Source organism: Saccopteryx bilineata, chromosome 7 (assembly GCF_036850765.1).
Source record: "Saccopteryx bilineata isolate mSacBil1 chromosome 7, mSacBil1_pri_phased_curated, whole genome shotgun sequence".
NCBI classification, from domain to species: domain Eukaryota; kingdom Metazoa; phylum Chordata; class Mammalia; order Chiroptera; family Emballonuridae; genus Saccopteryx; species Saccopteryx bilineata.
This window is the reverse complement of record NC_089496.1, coordinates 25848448-25870633: the sequence shown is the minus strand read 5'-3', so window position 1 is coordinate 25870633 and position 22186 is coordinate 25848448. Positions and strand designations below refer to the sequence as shown.

The 22186-nt window shown below is 38.0% G+C and overlaps 1 protein-coding gene across 10 annotated transcripts in view; it reads right to left on the bottom strand.

Annotated features, from left to right (window-relative positions):
- PPP1R9A (protein phosphatase 1 regulatory subunit 9A) overlaps positions 1-22186 on the bottom strand; it is a 279968-nt gene that overhangs the window by 42569 nt on the left and 215213 nt on the right. For all 10 annotated transcript variants that reach the window (XM_066238458.1, XM_066238457.1, XM_066238456.1 and 7 more), the window contains 2 exons: positions 17139-17294; positions 1149-1202 (listed from right to left, as the gene is read on the bottom strand). In XM_066238458.1, the coding sequence (XP_066094555.1) occupies positions 1149-1202; positions 17139-17294 (210 nt within the window). The remainder of the gene's footprint in view (positions 1-1148; positions 1203-17138; positions 17295-22186) is intronic.

The following is a 22186-nucleotide window of genomic DNA, read 5'->3' as shown; positions in this document are numbered from 1 at the left end:
TATAAAATACTAATTTATAGGGTTTTCTAAGTTAAATGTTTATAGTTTAAAACATAAGCTTTGCTAAAGCACTTACACTCACAGGTAATCTTTTCCCTAATTGTAACTGACAATTTAAAAAAATACTTCTATTCTTCCATTCTATGCCAAGAAACAATAGCAACTTAAAACAGTACTGGGATTTTACTGCATCTTTTATTAAGCAGTGTTTTGCACTCAAGTTGTTTATTTTCCCACTACTAATTTAAAAATTATTATTCACAGAGCTTGGCTGATACCATGAATGATGTATAGACATGTTTTGACTAAAGAGCTACAGAGTTATTAGCTGCGAATACCATTTAACCAAAATAGCCTTGCTAATTCATCTCCATTTAACACACATGGAGAAACCAAAACAAGTGTTCAGTGTGAACAGAAAAACAGAGTTTGTGATGGGGGAGGAATTATATCTTAATTTTTAAAAGACCATTAGAACAAGAAAGAATATTGTTTTCAAAGTCATTTTAAAAATATTTTTAAATGTCTGAAATGACATACTTGATAACAACTCTAGAAATTTACAAGTACCTTACAACCTAACAACTAAAAATGCCCTTTTGAATCTTATATTATATGTAAACTAAAAATACGTAAAACCTTTTATCCCGGACTGTTTTTTCCCCCCACACTTAAGAAACGTGAACTAAGTAACTAAAAATTTCCAATACAAATTATGTAATGTGTTATGTTAAAATACATTGTTTTTGATGAATAAGTGAAAAATAAATTATTAAACCTATTTAAAATAAGATAAAGAGAAAAAGATAGAGTATAATAGTTTGTGCCTAGGGATTTAGTGGTCAAAATGTAATTCAGATGCATGAATCATCAAAAATATTTACTTTTTTGGGAAAGCTCAAAAGGGAACCACATATGTGTAAATACGTATTTTTAAAATATTGTGCAGTTTTTACTAAGGGGATAGAGCGATGCTTACCCTAGGGGTCCTTTCATTTAGGCATCTAACCGTGGAAATGTATTCTTTCTAACATTTGTATTCTTTCAAATGTACAGGAACAAATCCTTTGGTCCTAGAGCTGAATTTATTCATAGCCTCCGAAGTTTAAAAAGTACAATTCAAACACCACGTATTGATTGGTGCTTACCTTCGTCTTCAATTTTTGAATCTCTGCTTCTGTAACTGCATGTTTGATTTGCAACTGAAAATTGAAAAGAAAGAAAAATCGGAACTAAGAATGTGTATCTGTGCTTTTCAAGCCTCAGCAACTAGAAGAATACCGTGTTACCCGGCGGATGACCTAGGCAAGTGCAGTGCCTCAGGTTGTAAATTAAAATGTCTAGGGTGTAAAATGATCACTAGGTGCAAACTAATTATACGCAGGGTCTAAGCCCACACTCCCTAACATCGGATTAAGTTATACATTTAATTGCTCTGGGACCAAAGAAAAGAAAGCTCATTTTCTTGCCCCCTTTGCAGCTCTTCCTTTATGATTCGACTGCCAAGGAATTGTTTCCTTGTAGTCCTGTAGTCTGAGCAGCTTAAGCAAGCAACTCGGCCAAAGGCAGCGTGAAGGTTCGATTCCAAGTTTGGAAGAGAGGGGGCGCTGTGGTACCGCGACTCACTAGGCCGAGCAGTTCTTTACAGCTCAAAGCGGGAGACTGGATGATGCAGTTCCACAGAGAAATTTGTTTATTTTTTAATTGCAGGAAAGGTACAGAGCTAGATTTCTGTCCTCCAAAATATCTACTTTTATTGCGGACCCGAGACCCCGAAAGCTGCAGTTACAGTTTATTACTAATTATCACGAGAGCCCCCCTTTCACATTTGTTTTGCTTCTCCCCACCCCCTACTTCTCTCTGGGAAGGAAAAAGAAAACGAAATACTCATTTCCTTCAGGGATAAATAAATACACCAACATTTACGGAAAACAATATGTGGGTTGACAATCTCTTTCCTGAAATCCTTGGGGCCAGATGCTTTTGGGATTCAGAATTCTTCCAATTTCAGAAAGGTACAAAGATGCATTTCCCATAAATTGTATATTGCGCACAGCCGGATATGTGGAGGCACTCTGTAATCAAACGCACGAATATTTTTGCATTTGAATAGTTCCACTAAGTGAGGTATAGAGAAATTGTAAATAATATCCTGTCAGCTTTAGTCATGTTTACCCCCAAGTGAGTCTGCCACAAAATTATTTTAGAAATCTGTCCCCCCCCCAGGCCATTTTAAATTTAGGATCGAACAAGAGGGACTGTAAACTTCTAATATTACTGTAATCAAATAAGTCTAAGGTTTTCTTATCAGAAAAAGTGAGTGAGGCGGCTGATGAAAGGATAGAAACGTGACCCTTTGGAGATCATGACGCCTTAGAAACCTCAGCTCTTTGGTTTGTAACCTGCATTTCCTTGACTGCTAGGGGCACACAGGACCAAGGAAGAGGCAAAGAAGTCAGCGCCAGGCACGGGCTGATACACCCTTAGATGCCCGTGAATAACCCCCCCCCCCCCCCCCCCCCCCCCCCGTGCTCCTTGCTAAACGCTCCCTCCTCAGCGCTCTCAGGGATCCTGCTAGTTTAACGCCCTGGGTTCTACTCTGCCACAGCTCTGATACTGCTCTGTCTTGAGAGGTCATTTTGAAACTGGTTTACAGCTGATTCTGCCCCACTCACAGCACTTCTGTTACTGCCCCACTTGCAAACCTAGTCTCTCCTGCAACCCTGCTCACGTGGCTCTTGCTTTTTCACCAGCGAAGGTTTCTAGGGGCTTCGGAGCCCTAACAACCTCTCCACAGGAAGCACTCTAATCTGGAGAGTCGTCTGCACCTGACAATGCCCGGCAGCCCAGCCTGACGTGCTGGAGTGCCCAAGCTGGTGCTCCCACTGTGGGCCCCGCAGCAAACACACGACTGCAGAGCCACTCATCCTTACCCTCCGGGAATCATATTGGGTAAGGAAAACCAGGACTCCTAGCTGAAAACTGACCCGGTCTAGTTCCCGCAGTGAACTGCTCTTAAAACAGGGCTTAGAATCTGGATCTTTTGGTTCCTGATCCAGTGCCATTTTCCTTAGAAAATAGGGATTAATTCAACAGGTATTTATTTATTAACAAGCTGTTATATGCAAGGTGAAGTGGAAACAACTCTTTCTCTTTCTAATGAATACCAGTGTTAATCTACCCTACCAATATAAATTAATAAATTAAAAATGGCAGAAGTACCTAGATGTTAGGCATGATACATTATTTATACATAAACAAATATATTCACGCACATGCACACATACACACATACATGGCTATAAGGGATTATTTTCCATGGAGATCTTGTACTTCAGTGTAAATATACTTGGCCACCTGGTAAATCCATGGCCTAGGTGATTTTGGAGTATCTGCAATTATTATTGACAAGATGATTTATTCCTTGTTTTTTCAAATGAGTGCCAAGTATGAAGAGTACTGCAGGTCCTTAATGTCCATTTGGTCGCTGAACATTGTTTCATTAGAATGAAATACTAAACTCTTGTTTTTATCAAATAGCCTGTGGTAAAGCTGGTCTTGTTACCCATCCCTTCACCACAGATCGAAGAACCTATCCACAACATTAAATGAAGACTTATTATAGTTAAGTCAGGACTGATTGAATTCATCTCCGGCCTTTCCTGTACTAGCTATATGATGTTGGAAACTGACTTAACCTCTTCTACCTTCACTTTTCTTACCTGTGCAATGCAGTTCCTCATAGGTCTTAACCTTCCTTATTGGAAGGTTAAATGAGAGAACCCATGTAAAGCATTTAGCACAGTGGTTAGCAGAGAATCAGCCCTCTAAAGAGTTTTAAGATTAAGAAAGAATGATCAGAAGAACTCAAACCTCAAATCTACTTCACAGTTAAAAGTGCTTTGTGCTATAAAATGTCACACCCAAAAAGAAACGAACACCTCCGATTCTATTTGAATAGTAGCAAGAAATCAAAGGGTAGATTTTACAAAGGACACTTGCAGCTATGGGGAGGTGCCGGGTTTTCTTTTGTCCGTGGTTTACTCCCTGGAGGATAACCAAGTATACAGCATGCAGCTTATTGAGACTTGGGATTTTCTTTTCTCAATAACTCTGGCCTCCAGCAAGCTGCTTCGCTGGCCCCAGTTTCCACAAGAAAGATGCGAAGGCTAGACAGTACAAACTCCAAGGCCCTTGCAAGTACCACGAGTGTGACATTTATAAAATGGACAGCCTGCGGATGGTTGTCATGGTTGCAGAGTCTGGAAAGTCTTGTCCAAAGCCAGCATTTTCATTCCTATGAATGCATATGCCAGATTAATCCACTGGTGTGTGGGACAAACTTAGGTAAAACTGTGCAATAGACAAGTTGGTCTTCAGTCACCTCTCCCCTCCTACCTTACCAAAACAGGTAACAGAAGAGAGCTGACCTCAGTGGAACACTGATAAATACTTGGAGTGTTCCTAAGTACAGCACAATTCTTCAGATATAGGATAGCAGAATGAAGTGTGTAAATTCAGATATTCTTTAGAAGATGGACAAAAGTTTTAGTATAAAGTATTATTAGTTATTCATAAGGTCTAAAATTGTAATGTTATTATTTTAATCCTGTATGGACATTATAATAATTTCTACAAATCCCTCACTATTAATAGGATACACATCAAAAGTATACTATAGGCAAACGATTGGTTAATAAAAACAGAGCATGAAAAACCTGCTGGGACTTTTGGGCTTCAGAGAATCTAGGACTAGAGAAAAGAATTGGGAAGGGAGGATATAAGTGAAATTGTAGGATAGTGTGTTTCAACTATAAGACCAACCTCTTTCATCTCTTCTGTACTCTTTAACATAAATGCCATAGACATCTACCCCAGGATTGCAGTACAAAGAAACATATGCATCCCTACAAAGAACAGTAGCTCCCATGTAACATTCTGCAGATGTACCTGCCATGTATACTTTCTGTTTATTTCTCTCAAAAGAGATGAATTCAGAAGATGTGCTCAAATCACTGAATCAACATAATCCAAATAAAACTACACTAGAAATGGAAACATCCTTATGTATCAATGTAAATAGTAAGATAGAACTTTTGCACTGTTTTTTACTTATCCTGTGGATGCCTGGGAAACATTTTTCTTTAAAAAGTGAAAAATAGCCCTGCCAGGTTATTCAGTTGGTTAGAGCATGGTCCTGATACACCAAGGCTGCCGGTCCAAAGCCCCGTCAGGGCACATACGAGAATCAACCCGTGAAAGTATAAATAAGTAGAACAACAAATCAACATTTCTCTCTCTCCTTCCTTTCTCTCTAAAATCAATAAAAAGATTAAAAAATTTTGAAATAAAAAGTGACATTATTATCTTTGCAGGAGAGATTTTAAGAGAGCTCTCAAGTAGTAGAGATTTTATAATCACATCAGAGCAACATTCTCTGCTCTTACTTTAGAAGGGCAAAATAATAACTGATATTTGTGTATAAAGTAGTTTCAGCATCAGAATTATAATTTTTACAATTCTCTTTGTGATTATCTGAGGTCTGTCTTACCCATGACCATGTAAACTCCACTAAAGAAAGAATCAGAGCTGTTTTGCCTCTACTTCGGTGCTATTAAAATGAAGCTATGCCATAGTTCTTTATAATTTCTGCTCAAAGCCTTACAGATGGTACCTATCTTTACATTAACAAACTTATTATTCTCAGGAAATAGTTTATGCAAAATTTGCTGAAACCGGCTGATTGAACATCATAATCCAATCTGAATGACAACACTAATTGCGGCATACGCAGCACAGGGTGAGATATCCAGCAAGGTCACTCTCTAAGTAGCTGTTCATCAACTGGTGATTAATGAGGAAGGTGCTGGATGGAGGTGACAGCCTGTAATTACAGTCCCTTTTAAAATAAATATCCATTTACTGCTAGGTAAGTCCCATTTTATAGCTACTGAACATGTTAATGGAAAGTTCCATTAAAAAAGCTTTATTTTACTATCTTAATGCATTCATATCTTTTTAAGATTGCTTTCTGTACATTCTTTATGACTGAAGTAAAGTAATGCATTTTTTGCACGCTTTTGTTCCCTCAAGACTATGGATTGTTTTTATTGGGTGTTCGTGCCCCTGACTGCTGAGGACGAGTGGAGGACCGGAAAAACACGCAGTCAGTTTAAATTCCTGGTTAGCAGTTTCTGATGCAAACTCTTCCTACTTCCTACTAAATTTCCAGTGAAATCACACTTAAAAAACAAAACAAAACTCATAGCCAAGTGGACACTAGAACTAAAAACAGCTGTTACTAGAATATGAAAGAGTTATGAAATTGAATCAAGAAATACTAATCTAAGATTTACTCCAAACACAGAGAGGTGCCACCCTCAGTAATGCCTTGAAGTCGCGAGTCTGTCTAATGAGAAAGTTGGGCAGCCTCTACTGTCTTTCCCAGGAACTGTTCTCCAGCGAGGTTCTCTAACTCTCTCAGTAGTCCACAATCATTCAGAAAACAACCACTAGAACAGAATACGACTGCATTGCAGGAAGGTGGCTGCCAGTGTCACATGGCATACTTTTAGCTGCAGACCCCAAAGTAGAGCAATAGAGACAGGGGTGATCATTGTAGGTGCTCTGAGAGCAGAGAATAATCTTTTTTCTTTTCTTTTCTTTTCTTTTTTTTTGTATTTTTCTGAAGCTGGAAACGGGGAGAGACAGTCAGACTCCCGCATGCGCCCCACCGGGATCCACCCGGCACGCCCACCAGGGGCGACGCTCTGCCCACCAGGGGGCGATGCTCTGCCCCTCCGGGGCGTCGCTCTGCCGCAACCAGAACCACTCTAGCACCTGGGGCAGAGGCCAAGGAGCCATCCCCAGCGCCCGGGTCATCTTTGCTCCAATGGAGCCTTGGCTGCGGGAGGGGAAGAGAGAGACAGAGAGGACGGGGGGTGGGGGTGGAGAAGCAAATGGGCGCTTCTCCTATGTGCCCTGGCCGGGAATCGAACCCAGGTCCCCCGCACGCCAGGCCGACGCTCTACCGCTGAGCCAACCCACCAGGGCCCTGTTTTTCTTTAACTTAGAAAACTAAGCGGTGAGATATGGATATCTATCACCTTAGTAGAGAGAACTTTACTATGTTATAGACTGCCAGAAAATAGCAACCAGGCTGGAAACTGGGCACATAGATAGACCTGTTCTCTTCATGTAGGTCTAGGATGGGATCCATAACTACAACGATGAATCAGGGCTGCCTGACATCAAATACAAAAATGTTTCTGTCTCATCTCAAGGTAAAGGAGAAGAAAGCAAGTGATACCTTCAGAACAAGGAAAGAAGAGTATTAATTTGGAAATGCAAATAAGTAAACCTGTGAAAAAGATGTATTCTACATGTAAAAAGATATTTTAGGATAACTATGAAATGTCAGGGTGAAGAGAAAGTAAAGAAGCGCGAGGAATGGATGGAGAGTAAGGAAACTAAAAATATAATAAGAGAATTAAGTCATGATAAAAATAAGAATAAATGTTCGATTCCCGGCCAGGGCACACAGGAGAAGCACCCATTTGCTTCTCCACCCCTCCGCCGCGCTTTCCTCTCTGTCTCTCTCTTCCCCTCCCGCAGCCAAGGCTCCATTGGAGCAAAGATGGCCCGGGCGCTGGGGATGGCTCTGTGGCCTCTGCCTCAGGCGCTAGAGTGGCTCTGGTTGCAACATGGCGACGCCCAGGATGGGCAAAGCATCGCCCCCTGGTGGGCAGAGCGTAGCCCCTGGTGGGCATGCCGGGTGGATCCCGGTCGGGCGCATGCGGGAGTCTGACTGTCTCTCCCTGTTTCCAACTTCAGACAAATGAAAAAAAAAAAAAAAATTAAAATTTAAAAAAATAAGAATAAATGCATTTGAAGTTAAAAGCGTAGTTAATGCTACAGAAAATGGAATCATTGATATGAGAGGGCCCATCTGAGAACAATCTCAGACATTGAAACAATAGGAAATGAAATAAAATGTAAAAAAGATAACATTTCTAGAAAAGAAACAAAAACAGAGAAAAGTAACAAAAAATGAAAAAATATTCATGAACTAAAACAAAAAGAATCCAAACATAAAACCAGGAACAGATTAGAAAAGAAATCAATGAAGGAGGGCCTACTTCCAGACATTACGATGAAAGAGTTTAAATACAAGGCTAAAATAATACAAGCATCCAAATGCCAGGTCGGCATTAGATTTTTCCTTTACAATATGCAATGCCAGCCTAGAACAAGGAAGCTTGTCCTACTGCCTTTTTTGGAAATCAAAATAATCTACCCAACTAATGACTATTTCTACGTCATAAATGAAATGGCCCATTCTCAGTATGGGATACTCATAAAAACTGTATCCTCCACGAATACTTAATATATTACTCTAAGATGTACTCTGAGAAATAAGAAAAGGTCCAGAACTTACTAATTAATTAGGAAATTCAGGCATAAAGGAATAATAGGTGAAACTGAGTAAGCTGAGAATATACTTGTACCTATTTTATAAAGCTAACATAAAACGTAAGTTTTAAAAAATGTGATAATTAAATTTTAGCAATAATCTTGTCTTAGAAACCAAGTTGTATCAAAAGCTTCTATGTGGAACATTCAAATGGTATTGTTTTGTTCTTAATTTTGAAAATTATAAAAATAGAGAATACTTTTTTAAAAACTTGAAGTTAATCCTTAGTAAAAAAAAAACCCCAATAAATATAAAAGAAATGTGAAATATAAAATAAGATCAGCTCAATTAGACCTTAAATAATTAAACAATAAATTTATAAAAATAGATTTAAGTTGCTGAATATTCTTAGGTTCCACGATACATATAGTATTTTTAAATTTTACAATAAAATAAACTGCTGCAATTAAGTTTATGTTAAAAGTAGGTACACAGGCCCTGGCCGGTTGGCTCAGCGGTAGAGCGTCGGCTTGGCGTGCGGGGGACCAGGGTTCGATTCCCGGCCAGGGCACATAGGAGAGGCGCCCATTTGCTTCTCCACCCCCCCCTTTCCTCTCTGTCTCTCTCTTCCCCTCCCGCATCCAAGGCTCCATTGGAGCAAAGATGGCCCGGGAGCTAGGGATGGCTCCTTGGCCTCTGCCCCAGGCGGCAGAGCGATGCCCTAGAGGGACAGAGCATCACCCCCTGGTGGGCAGAGCGTCGCCCCTGGTGGGTGTGCTGGGTGGATCCCGGTTGGGTGCATGCGGGAGTCTGTCTGACTGTCTCTCCCTGTTTCCAGCTTCAGAAAAATACAAAAAAAAAAAAAAAAAAGTAGGTACACAAATATATTCTGGTGTGTTTATCCAAACACTACAAGCAAAAGTAGTAGATTATTAATGGTCAGGCAAAGAATACTTAAACATCTTTAAGTCATGGCCCTGGCTGGCTAGCTTAGTCAGTTGAGCATCGTCCTGAAATGCCAAGAACATGGTTGGATCTCTGCTCAGAGCACAGATGGGAAGCAACCAATGAATGCACAACTAAAGTGGAAAAACAAATGAATGCTTCCCTCTCTATTTCTCTCTCTCTCCTTTCCTTTCTCTATCTAAAACCCATCAATAAATTAAAAACTTTTGAAGTCCTATTTTATGTGCTTTCAACATGATATTTAAATAGATAATCAAAGTCATTGGACAGAAAATGTTACAATGAGGTGTAATTTTACTAAATGGCTCTGTTTTTTAAGTTAAAAGGAAAAATTAATTAGGATACAGAAGGTATAAAACACATAATACCACCTTTATCCCAAATATCTTTATTAATCTATGATAAAAACACTACCTTAAATAAATCAAAACTTGTAAAAACAATATTATCTGAGCACAATGTAAGAAAATATTAAATTAATGCAAAAAATAAATTAAAAGTTGTTTCCTTAACTATTTAAGTCAAAGACAAAAATGAAAAATATAGACTATTTACAAAATGATGACAAGAAGGTGTTCAAACACCTTTTTGAATCAGAGAGATTCATAGTTTTAAGTGCTTTGGTGTTTAAACAATAAAGTATTACAACAAATTAAGCATTTATTGCAAGAAGTCAGAATTTTTAAAATTCAATATTTCTAACAATAATAGGATGATGGAATATTTTTTAAAAGGTAGAAATGACTAAATTCTTTAGGGAAAAACTTATATTTTAGTACAACATAGCAAACTAACAAAAGGTACTTACTGACTCTTTTGAACTCAACTTTGGAGATGCCAAGAGAGAGAAAGAAGGAACACTGGTGGGTTCATCAATTACAAAAATCTTGTCAAAACTAAGACACAGAACACAGATGTTTCTAGACGTTTTGAAGGGAAAATGAGTTCTGAAGCAGGAAAAGTGTCCTCAACTAGGAACAGGAGTTAGCAATCTAATTAATCTAAAATCTTTCATAGGTGACGCAGGTAAGCCTGTATCTGGAGGTAAATCAGGGACAATCTATCCTGCTGTCCTGAAATCTGGCTATACTGGCCACTAAACTTAACCTTCAGTTCCATGTGGTGAGTAGCAGCAGCAGGACAATGGTGAATTCACATCAGGGCGGCACTGAAATCCCATTTAGGTGAGTAGAAACTGTTTATTTTATTTTAGATTTTATTTCTTGATTTTTAGAGAGAATGAAAGAGAGGGGGAGAGAGAAAGAATGGGGAGAAGCAGGATGCATCAACTCCTAGTAGCTGCTTCCTATATATATGCACCTTGACCAGGCAAGCCCAGGGTTTCTGACTGGTGACCTCAGCATTCCAGGTTGACGCTTTACCCACTGCACCACCACAGGTCAGGGGGAACTGTTTATTTTTATAAAAGGCATATCTATAAATATACTTACCTAAAACTCTTGAAATGCAAAAATATTGGAGAGGAGATGTGGATGAGGGTATGCCATGGCTATTCTTTTGTAGTGATGACATAGCTATTGATCTGCTTTCTATATCGCTAGGAAAAAACACCTAAGGCTCAGTCAGTTACTCGTGGGTCATCTTTAGAAAAATAAGGAAGAATGTTTAGCTTTTAAGTAGCAGATGAAAATTTTATGTATCTAATGACAAGTAGGTTAAAACAGTGGTCCCCAACCCCCGGGGCTGCGGACCGGTACTGGTTCGTGGGTTATTTGGTACCGGTCTGCAGAGAAAGAATAAATAACTTACATTATTTCCGTTTTATTTATATTTAAGTCTGAACGATGATTTATTTTTTTAAAATGACCAGATTCCCTCTGTTACACCCGTCTAAGACTCACTCTTGACGTTTGTCTCGGTCACGTGATACATTTATCCGTCCCACCCTAAAGGCCGGTCCATGAAAATATTTTCTGACATTAAACCGGTCCGTGGCCCAAAAAAGGTTGGGGACCACTGGGTTAAAAGATTTAAAAAAGAAAAAAACAAGAAGCATGAAAATTGTTTAATATGAATTAAGTCAACAGATTTAAGTTCTAATATTATGGTGATTAAAGTGGGTTAAACTCACCAATTAATTGACAGACTCCCAGCATAGTAAAACATAAGATTTAGGAATAGGTTAACTAAAGAAAACATATTTGAATAAAGGACACAAAATGGCTAAAAATAAAAAAGAAAGAACAAAAGGAAGGGAAGGGAAGGGAAGGGAAGGGAAGGGAAGGGAAGGGAAGGGAAGGGAAGGGAAGGGAAGGGAAGGGAAGGGAAGGGAAGGGGGAAAAAGAAACAGATGCTGGGAAGCTACCATGAAGTAAAAGAAAAGCAGTGTTGAATTTTTAGTATCAGATAAAATAGAATTCGGGGTAAAATGCTTTATAAGGTATAAGAGAGGTGCTACAATAAATCAAGAAGTTGTAATGATCCTGAACATATATGTAGATAACAACAAAGGTTTAAAAATATATAAAACCACAAATGATGGCATTATAGGAAAAAAACTGTAGCTTTTGATTTAACATATGCTTTTCAGCATATAGTTGCTAAGACAAAATGCAAGCTGTGCTAAAGAAAAATATGTGTCTGTATTGTTAACCTTATATAAATGGAAACATACATAAATTTCATACCCAAACATAGAATGAGTGCTTTTTGCATACATCAGAAATATTTAAACAAACCTGTTATGAATTAAGCTACAAAAGTCTCAAAAGTTCTAAACACTTAACATATGGAGTATCTTTTCTGAACAGTGTGATAAAATTAAAACCCAATAACCAAAGGATAGAAAAATAAAGTTCCATATGTCTAGAAAGTAAAATATGCCACTAAATAATTTTTGTTAAAAAGGAAATCCCAAGAGAAAATGGATCTAAGTGACTATAAATGTAAAAGATTGTGACATGTAGTTAAGGCAATATTGAGAAAAAAATTTAAGCTTTAAATCACTTACAGAATGTAAGAGTTATCAAAACTAAATGTCGTAAGCACAACTGATTAACGCCAATAAGGAGAAAAGGATGAAAACTAAACATATTGGGAGAAAATAATAAAGTATTTTTAATTTAAAAAGAAAAAAATGTAAAAAATACATTACAAAGTTCTAGAAAAAACTAAAAAAATGAAAAAAATTCAAGTAAAGAAAACAAAGACTCTAAGAAAGATAACTAATTATACATATTAAATATTTCAGTACTTTAAAATTATATTATAAAAATATAAGGTAATAAATATGAATGCCTAGGATATATAAAAGAAATGTATTCTTGAGAAACACAAATATATCAAAATTGGGTCCAGAAACACTTGAAAACTTGAATAGAGTCCTATCTATTATGAAAGGTATTTAAAATCTTCCTCCTCAAAGGCACAGATGGTGTTACAGCTGACTAATGACAAACTTTCAGGGAACAGTCATTTCTACCTTATGCAAGTCATTAAATCTCTTATTAACTTCATTTCTGAAAACAGAAAATAAAGAAAGCTGGTTAACATATATCAAAGCTAATACAACATTGGTGGTAGCTTTTGATTAATCCATTCTAGCTAAGATTATCTGTTACTTACAGGTGGACGCTTATGTAACTAATAAGGGGGCTATAAAATTTTAGAGATCAGAAAAAAAGATTTGAATTGAACAGCTATATTAAAAGAGTCAATGTGATAAAAATGCCAGTTTTCTGCAAGTTAATTTACTAATTTAATGTAATTACAATAAAAATGACAGAGAAGTTTTTTCTAAGGGGATTAATAAAGTGATTCATGTGTTTTATTCAATAAGGTGAAAAGTAAAGAAATTTCTGAAGTTAGATAGATCTAATTTGTTCCATCAATGTTTAATACATATTCTGATACTATTTCAGCAAAGAGTGAGAAAATGGAACAGAATATGAAGGCCAAAAGCAGTCCAAATTGTAAAAACACAAATTCTGTAGCCTCTCAACCAGAGGGAAATGGGTAAACAAGCACTTAATAAAAGTGCCAGCCATCTTGTTAACTATGTTAAAAAAAATTAAGCTAAGGTATTCCTCTTCTTGTATACAAAATAATTCCAGTAAATGCTTGATAACATTCATTCACCTAATATTTAACTACTATCTGCCAAGGATTGTGCAAAAACTGAGGATACAATAGTGAGCAAAAACAGAGGAGCATAGAGCCTACTAAAAAGATACGTAATAGGCCAAAAGTAGGAACTGATTGAGATAATGTCTTGCTAAAGTGCTTTGCCCAAATAGTATAACATGTGCTTTTGCTTGAAATAATGTAATTAAGAGAACTTTCTGTAATATGAGACTTTGTACAGACACCAATACAACATGACTATGTATCTCCACCCCAGGTTTTGTGTATAATCTTATGAAACATATCTGGTGCTGCACAGTATTTTTATGGGGATGTTAATCGCATGAAGAAATTTAAAACTGGGACAGTGGCATTGTGCAAAATACAGATGCTATGTAAGACTGCCACACAGCTGATACTTGATGGCAATGTCCTGAATATGTTAATGCTAAATATAACAAAAGAATATCAATATATTAGAAATAAAATGATGTGGTATTTGTTCTTGAGGTGGGGACAAACCTACAATTCTTAAAAACCAAAATTAAAAGAAAACTACAGATTTGGTTATTCAGACTAAAAATAAATTGGCAGTGTTATACAGAATGTGTCCAGATCATGCAGTGGTCTTCCTCAAGGTCAGCAACCATTTTCTGTAAAAGGTCAGATAGCAAATAATTGAGGATTTGCAGACCACATGGTCTCTGTAAGACTACTCAGCTTTCTGTTGTTACATGAAAGTAGCCACAAACAATAAGTAAATAGATGTCCATGGCTGTGCTTGAGTAGAACTATATTTACAGAAATAAGTAAGGGGTTAGATTTGGCCAATGGATAATAGTTTGCTGAGCCCTGGTCTAGATCAGGCAGTTGTCTACACAATGGTGTACACTTCAAATAATATTTATGAAGCACTGAGTCCTTGGCTCCATTCAGAAAATGAAGGATATAACTTTCCATATACTATTTCTGCTTTTTAGACTCTGTCTTGCATAAAAGAATGTGGACCCTACTTCCTGCTCAATTATCTACCAAAGGGCAGGGGCCACACTCACCTGGCAACACGCAAGAGTCATACTGTAAGCTTCTGCCAGGGTGAACCACCTTGAATTTACTGCCTCAAAATTGGATTGAGAGTTACAACATTCAAGGAAGATTTCTTAAAGAACAAGGTCTATCTACTCTTCTAGATAATCTTTATTCTTGAGCCAAATCAGAGCCATGGAGAAACAGGGACCTAGATTACACCCCTTCCTTCCACCTCCACTCCCTGCAAAAGACTTTTCTTTTTCTGCAGTGCTCTTTGGTTTGAAGATATCAGTTAATCTATATAGAAAGCCTCTATAAAAAGTAGTCTTAAGGTAGGCATTGCTGTAAGGAAATTCTGAGTTTTGTGATCATTATGTAATAGTATACCTCATTGTACTGAGACGTTCATATCTGATTTTGAACTAAGAGTAGTTCTAAATCCTCTGAAAAATCCATGGGTTCTGCCTTAAGGACCCCGTGAACTATATAAATGGAAATGATTTAACCTGACTAATAACAGGTGGAAGAGAAATGGGCACTCTCAACACACAAATACATTTCTATAGCTACAAGAATAGTCATCCTGGCTGCAACATGGCATTAAGTATCACAAGTCCCCAAAATATTCATATTCTTTGATTTAATGATTCCAGTGTGAGAAATTATCCCAAAGATAAGCACACAGGTATTTACTGCAGTATTACTTGTTAATTATAATAATTTTAAAAAAGAACTAAAAACAAAACAAAAAATGTTTCAAAATAAAGAACATAAAACATGAAAGATTCAGAAGACGGAACAGTGGAGAAGCATCCCTTGGGGAGAACATTTGATGGCATGGGAAAACCCTAATAATACAAATTTACATACAAAAAGGAGGAGTTTAACACAGTATATGTTATATAAACCCAAACAGCACAACATTGGGCTTCTGAATGTTTAGTATTTATACAATTCTGTACTTTCCAAAACTCTATAATGAACTAAAGTTCTTTTTAAAGAGAAACTTACACTTGAAAAGTATATTCAATTTGATACTTCTCTCACAAATGTAAATCTGTCATATGAATTAAAAAGGTAAGTCAACACATTAGGCGCATTAAGCATAACATCAGAATGTATAAACCTGACCTATTTATGATAATCAAAATTTTAAAATATAAATAAAAGTTACAAATAAGACTAGAAATCTTAAATCAGTATTTATCCTTTTTAATCTATAAGACAAAATTTTTTTTCCCAAGTGGTCAAGTGTCTGACAGACTCGAACCCACAGAACAGAGGCTTATCGTCAACAGCGGACGGTGTTCCCTGAAACAATGAAGAATACACTGTGTGTGGGCTCTTTCATCACCATGTCTCTTTCACGTCTTGCGGTTCTGAGTAGTTAATTTGGAAAAGTGGTTTGGGTAAGCATCTGCATTTGCCCCCTCAGGATGGATTTTTGGCCTTTTCTGACAGCTCCGGCCTTGGGAGCACTGACCTCATTAGATTTCAAGACTGCATCTCCCAGACTGCCCTGCCTAACTTTGCCCAACAGGAGGCATCGGCAGGAAGAGAGAAGGGTCTAGGTATATATCACCCTGTCCCCAAGTTGTAGTTTTTAGTAGTGGCTGCATCTTATAAAGCTGCAGATGTTGAATGGGCCTCCTTCATAAAAGGTCATCTACCTTTTGACCATTAAGCCACAAGATGGTAACAACTTCCTGCCGTTGCCAGGCCCTGGGCACTTCATCCCTTGGCAGTTCTGTTAACTCTGTACAAAGTTCATTCACTAAACTTTCCTCAATTAAACCCTTTGGTTGTGTCATCTCACTGTTGTTGGGACTTGTCTGTTTTAGGAAAAGAAAAAAGAGCCTTTTTAGAAATCAATCCCTTAGAGGAAAGCTTATTTCCAGGTCCTAAAACGTCTATCAAACTGAAAAAATATAACTTGAACTCATTAGGAAAACTGCATTTAAGCAATGGCTTGAAATGATGGAATGGGCAAGTTGTAAGTTTTCACTACGACAAATGCCAAGCACTTAAATTAATGATTGTGGCATGAGATCCACTTAAATTTTCCTTTGAAATTCAATGTGATTCAAGACAATCTGTTATTAAAAGGCTCGATATTGAAAAATGATTCTTTTTTATGAGAGAGACAGAGAGAGGGACAGATAGGCATAGAGAGAAGGAGAGAGAGATGAGAAGCTCCAATTTTTCGTTGCAGCACCTTAGTTGTTCATTGATTGCTTTTTCATATGTGCCTTGACCATGAGGCTATAGCAGAGCAAGCTTGCTCAAGCCAGCAACCTTAGGCTCAAACCAGCAACATTGAGCTTCGAGCCAGCGACCTTTGGGCTCAAGCCAAGGACCTCTGGGCTCGAGCCAGAGACCACTGGGTCCTTTCTATGATCCCACACTCAACGCCAGTGACCCTGCGCTCAAGCTGGTGAGCCTGCACTCAAGCCAGATGAGCCCACACTCAAGCTGATGACCTTGGGGTTTTGAACTTGGGTCCTCTGTGTCCCAGGCCGAAGCTCTATCCACTATACCACTGCCTGGTCAGGCAAAAAATGATAATTTATAATACATTCTTCAAACAAAAATAGATACTTAGTAATGAAATGAACAGGTATAGATAATATGCAGGTGAGCAGCTTACCTCTTTGAACTTGTGACTGAGCTTGGTTGTGTCCAGGTCTGATGGGGAAAACATGTCCTCATTCTCAGGCAGCTCAAAAACTTCAATGGCCATGTCACTGCCAGGAAGGACAGGTCCTACCTCATCCTCCTCTTCATCTGTGGCATATTCTCCTGTCTGAAAGGAAGGGGATTTCAGAAATCTAGCTGTCCTTAACCCAGGTGGCAATGGGTTATTTGAAAATATTTTATAAGAGAAATAAAATGTCACCAAATGGTAAAAGTGTAAGTAGGCTTTTAAGTCAAACATGCCTCATGCAGCCAATGTTATAAACAAAGGTTAGTTCAAAGATTCGAAGTGACATGTCTGTTCTGAGTATAAGCACACTTCTAAAAATCTAATAGTGTCAGTAGTATCTTTAGTATAGCCACAAAAAATTGTTTTCGATCTAAGTATTTGATGGCTTTATTAAATTAAATTATGTTGTGAAAGGAAACAATTTCTTTACATTCTCACCACCTGTGTGAATAAAAGTCACCTGATTCTAGAAGCAGAAAAGAAGGAAGAGGAGATCAGAAGGTTCACAGAGTGGAATGGGACCTGAATTAAGCCTTACAAAAGTTTAGCAGGCTAATTCACCTAAGCTTTTGAATTCAATAAACTCTGTTTCATCTACTTGTTTAACTAATGTGGTTAACTAGTGACCTAAAGGATAATCCAAAAGGTTTCTAAATTTACAGTCCACGCAGCTATATGTATCGCTTTGCCTGCAGAGTACTTTGATACAGTCTAGATTTCCAGTGTTTCTTAGGAAAACCAACAATCTGGCAATACAGGCATATTGTGGCATGGTGACAATTGGCCAGAGTCCCCAGTGGTTGCCCCTTTTGGATGGGTCACACTCTTTCCAATCCCCCACAACTTCTCCATCTCCACATCGTTCTACGCTGTCAGCTTCCCTCCTCTATGATGCCTGCAGGCCCCTGAAGGCATCTGAACTCATGACCCTGGGAATAAATGTTTCCCCGCACCACTAACTTTCTGAACATTATTAGAAGGTGGCTCTGCTCCTGGCAACATCAGGATTCAAAATAATTCAAAATAACTGTGTGAAATCTATACCTTATGATAGAACTTACAGACAAATCACCAACTCACAGCTGAAAGACAAAGTTCATTTAATTTATCTTTGTTCATTCAGGTAGTAATAGCCAATACATAAAACAGATAGGAATGCATACTGCCTTTTAAAAACTTTCAGAAACAGTGTACAGAGACCTATTTCTTTGACTAAATAGGCTTAGTATCTCATTGCTGTTTTTTCTTTTGGTTCTGTACTATGTTTTTGCGAAGGCTGAAACTCTATGTCTTGTGCTAGGGTTGTATATGGAGGAAATATGCACATTAACTCAGTGTAATAATTCCCTCATGTTTGGAAGACCATATTAAATTGCCATTCTGACTTCTCCTTTTCATGTAAAACAATTCTCATTTTCTTAGAGGTCTCGTTCTCTGCAGTTGTCTTTGAACCTGTATTCTGATTCTCTCCAAGTTTTCCACGTCTATCTTCCATCATGGAGCCCAGAAGTAGACACAATTTCTATTGACTGTGATGAACAAACTTCAGACTCTCCTTCCCAAATGATGGGTTATTATCATGAAGACCTTGAGTTTGGTGACTTTTGTGTATAAAAGCACCTAAGACTCTTTAGAGATCAGTTTGAGAAATGTCTAAGCTATAAACGCCATTCTGAGTGCCCTTGGGAGCTGAAGAGCAGGCTCACAGTTGTTCATATGGAAAATAATATAATAGTTAATAAATTATAATACAAGAATAAACTTTTGTAAAACTAGATGTGTTTATTTCTATATTAGCATTTATTAATTATTGCATTATTTTCCATATGAACAACTGTAAACCTACTTTTGCTCCATCCTGTATGTGTCCAGGATGGGGTCAGACATACAACAAATATTTTTAAAGAAATAAATTCAATCACATTTACTTGTATTATCTATAACTTTTTAAGGAGGTTTTCAGTAATATCAAGAAAATATATTACAAAGTCATTTGTTAAGAAGGGAGTAATTTGTCACATTTGTTTTTTGACACTTCGTATACTGAATAACAGAATTAAGGTGGATACAATATACACAAATCTTACCTCTAAGCACAGTTCTAGCTTTGTCGTCCATTTTAGTTATCAAAATTATCTTCATAAATGTAAACTATTAAGAGGTCATCCTTTTGATTCTTTTATTTTTGACTTTACCCGTTGCCTTTTCATCTCAATACCCAAATTACCAGCAATTCTACTAAAATTTCTTTTTTCATTTCATATTTTTGTTTACTACTGTTTCTCTCTCTAATTAGCCTTACAAGCATGCTGAGGACAAGATAAGTCTTTTATGTCTTGATTATATTTACTACTAATTAGAGGTTCTGGATAGGGCACTTAAAAATTAATGTTGCCCTTGCCTCTCTCACTGGTCATTTACCATTCCCATCCTCAGTAGGCTTTAGACCACGGGTCCCCAAACTGCAGCCCCCTGAGGCCAATTATCCGGCCCGCAGCACTTCTGGAAGGGGCACCTCTTTCATTGGTGGTCAGTGAGAGGAGCATAGTTCCCATTGAAATACTGGTCAGTTTGTTGATTTAAATTTACTTGTTCTTTATTTTAAATATTGTATTTGTTCCCGTTTTGTTTTTTTACTTTAAAATAAGATGTGTGCAGTGTGCATAGGGATTTGTTCATAGTTTTTTCTATAGTCTGGCCCTCCAATGGTCTGAGGGACAGTGAACTGGCCCCTGTGAAAAAGTTTGGGGACCCCTGCTTTAGACCAAAGAATGCACTGACCATAGAACCTTGTAAACAACCAAATGTCAAAAAGTTACACTTAGTAGACTAAGAATAATGTGTTCTTCTGATTCTTTTATCTTTATTGAAAGTGAACATTACTTTTATGATTAATCTGCAAGTAAAATAAATTATGTGGAATGATGTATTAGCATAACTTCATAAACCTCAACATTAGACTGCACTGATTCTGACATTTATAGAGGAAGGCGGACAATGATGTATAAAAAAGCAATTGCTATAACAGTATTTCTATCGGTATCTGGTTCAAGTAAACACAGACTCTTGAAAGTTCTTTGTCCCAACCTGCACATCCACTTTGAATGAAGCAAGAATAGTTCTTTGTGTAAGAATTGATAAAGATAGTAAATGTTCCTTTTTATCTCCTTGTCTACATTCTTGATTACTATCTTATACTTTTTTTTTTTTTTTTTTTTTTTCATTTTTCTGAAGCTGGAAACAGGGAGAGACAGTCAGACAGACTCCCGCATGCGCCCGACCGGGATCCACCCGGCACGCCCACCAGGGGCGACGCTCTGCCCACCAGGGGGCGATGCTCTGCCCATCCTGGGCGTCGCCATGTTGCGACCAGAGCCACTCTAGCGCCTGAGGCAGAGGCCACAGAGCCATCCCCAGCGCCCGGGCCATCTTTGCTCCAATGGAGCCTCGGCTGCGGGAGGGGAAGAGAGAGACAGAGAGGAAAGCGCGGCGGAGGGGTGGAGAAGCAAATGGGCGCTTCTCCTGTGTGCCCTGGCCGGGAATCGAACCCGGGTCCTCCGCACGCTAGGCCGATGCTCTACCGCTGAGCCAACCGGCCAGGGCTATCTTATACTTTTTAATAGCCCCCAAAGGGGGGCAAAAAACGAATAACAGTAACTTTGCAACTTATTGTATGTAATGTACATTTCTTAAAAACTGTGCAATACAGGCCCTAGCAGGTGGCTCAGTGGATAAAATATCGTCCCATGCATCAAGGTCGCAGGTTGGATCCCTGGTCTGGGCACAGACGAGAAGTAATCAATGAGTGCACAACTAAGTGGAACAATGAGTTGATGCTTTTCTCTTTCTCTCTCTCTCTAGCAATGGAAAAACTTTTAAAAAACCTGTATGATATAGGTATTACTATACCATGTTAATTGGAGAAGATGGAGACTCAAAGACTTTACTCAATGTCAGACAATTAGTCATGTTCTTCAAGCTACATCTAACATATTCCAAAGCCCATGCTCTTCTTTCTATGTTACGCTGCTTGCAGTCTATGTGAACTAAATCTCTGCAGGAAACAAAACTCACAGGAATAAATTCCTTTCACATTTCCCCAACCATAACCCTAGTGCATAACCCTCCTGTGTTGAGATTTCCCTTCCCCATCTTTGAATGCTACCATTCAATTCATTTTGAAGATTTTGAAGAAGGTCTCTAATGAGCTCCAAAGTTCTTTTCCTCTTCTTTTCTCTCATACTATGCTCATCCTGGGCAAGTGCATAAAAGTCTACTTCATTATATTCGGCTTATGACTCCACGGACTGATGTTTCATGCACACTTTCTTAAATGAACCAGAACTAGAGCATACAATCTATAGAATCACTGCAGTGTCTTAGAATGGATAAAACAGATACTTGCAATGCAAAATGACAGCAAAATTTTGCTAGGTGTTTATGGTTTGTACCTTTTACATTTCCTTCTCAAATCTATTTTTCTTGTCCCAGTCTTCACTGAATCTGCCCTAAGCATTTTATCTCATTTCAACAGACACAACTTCCTTTATACTCACATTACGTCACAGCATTTAATATATTTTACTAAATAGTTGATTACAATAGTAAGTGAAACTGTCCTGCCACTTAGTAAACATATAACTTTTGACTGATGGGAGCAGAAGTGTATAGATATACTAGAGCTGGGAATGCCCAGGAGGGCTGTAGATCTCAGCCTAGGTTGTAGAAAGAACAGTGTCTGCTATGTTGGTGAGTTGCTTAAGTGGAGACCAATGAAAGAATCTCCGTTTGGAAGTTGCCTAGGACGACGTTCAAATCTTGGCTCTGTGATACCATGGTTGTCGTGAGATTAAATTAAATGGCGCCTGTGAAGTGTTGAAAACAAAGCCTGGCACATAGTAAGTGCTCAAAATAAGCAATTGCTGTTGTTGCAGCTGCTGAATCTAATACTGTAACAGTGACTTGCCAAAGCTCCTCCAACTCTGTCTTAT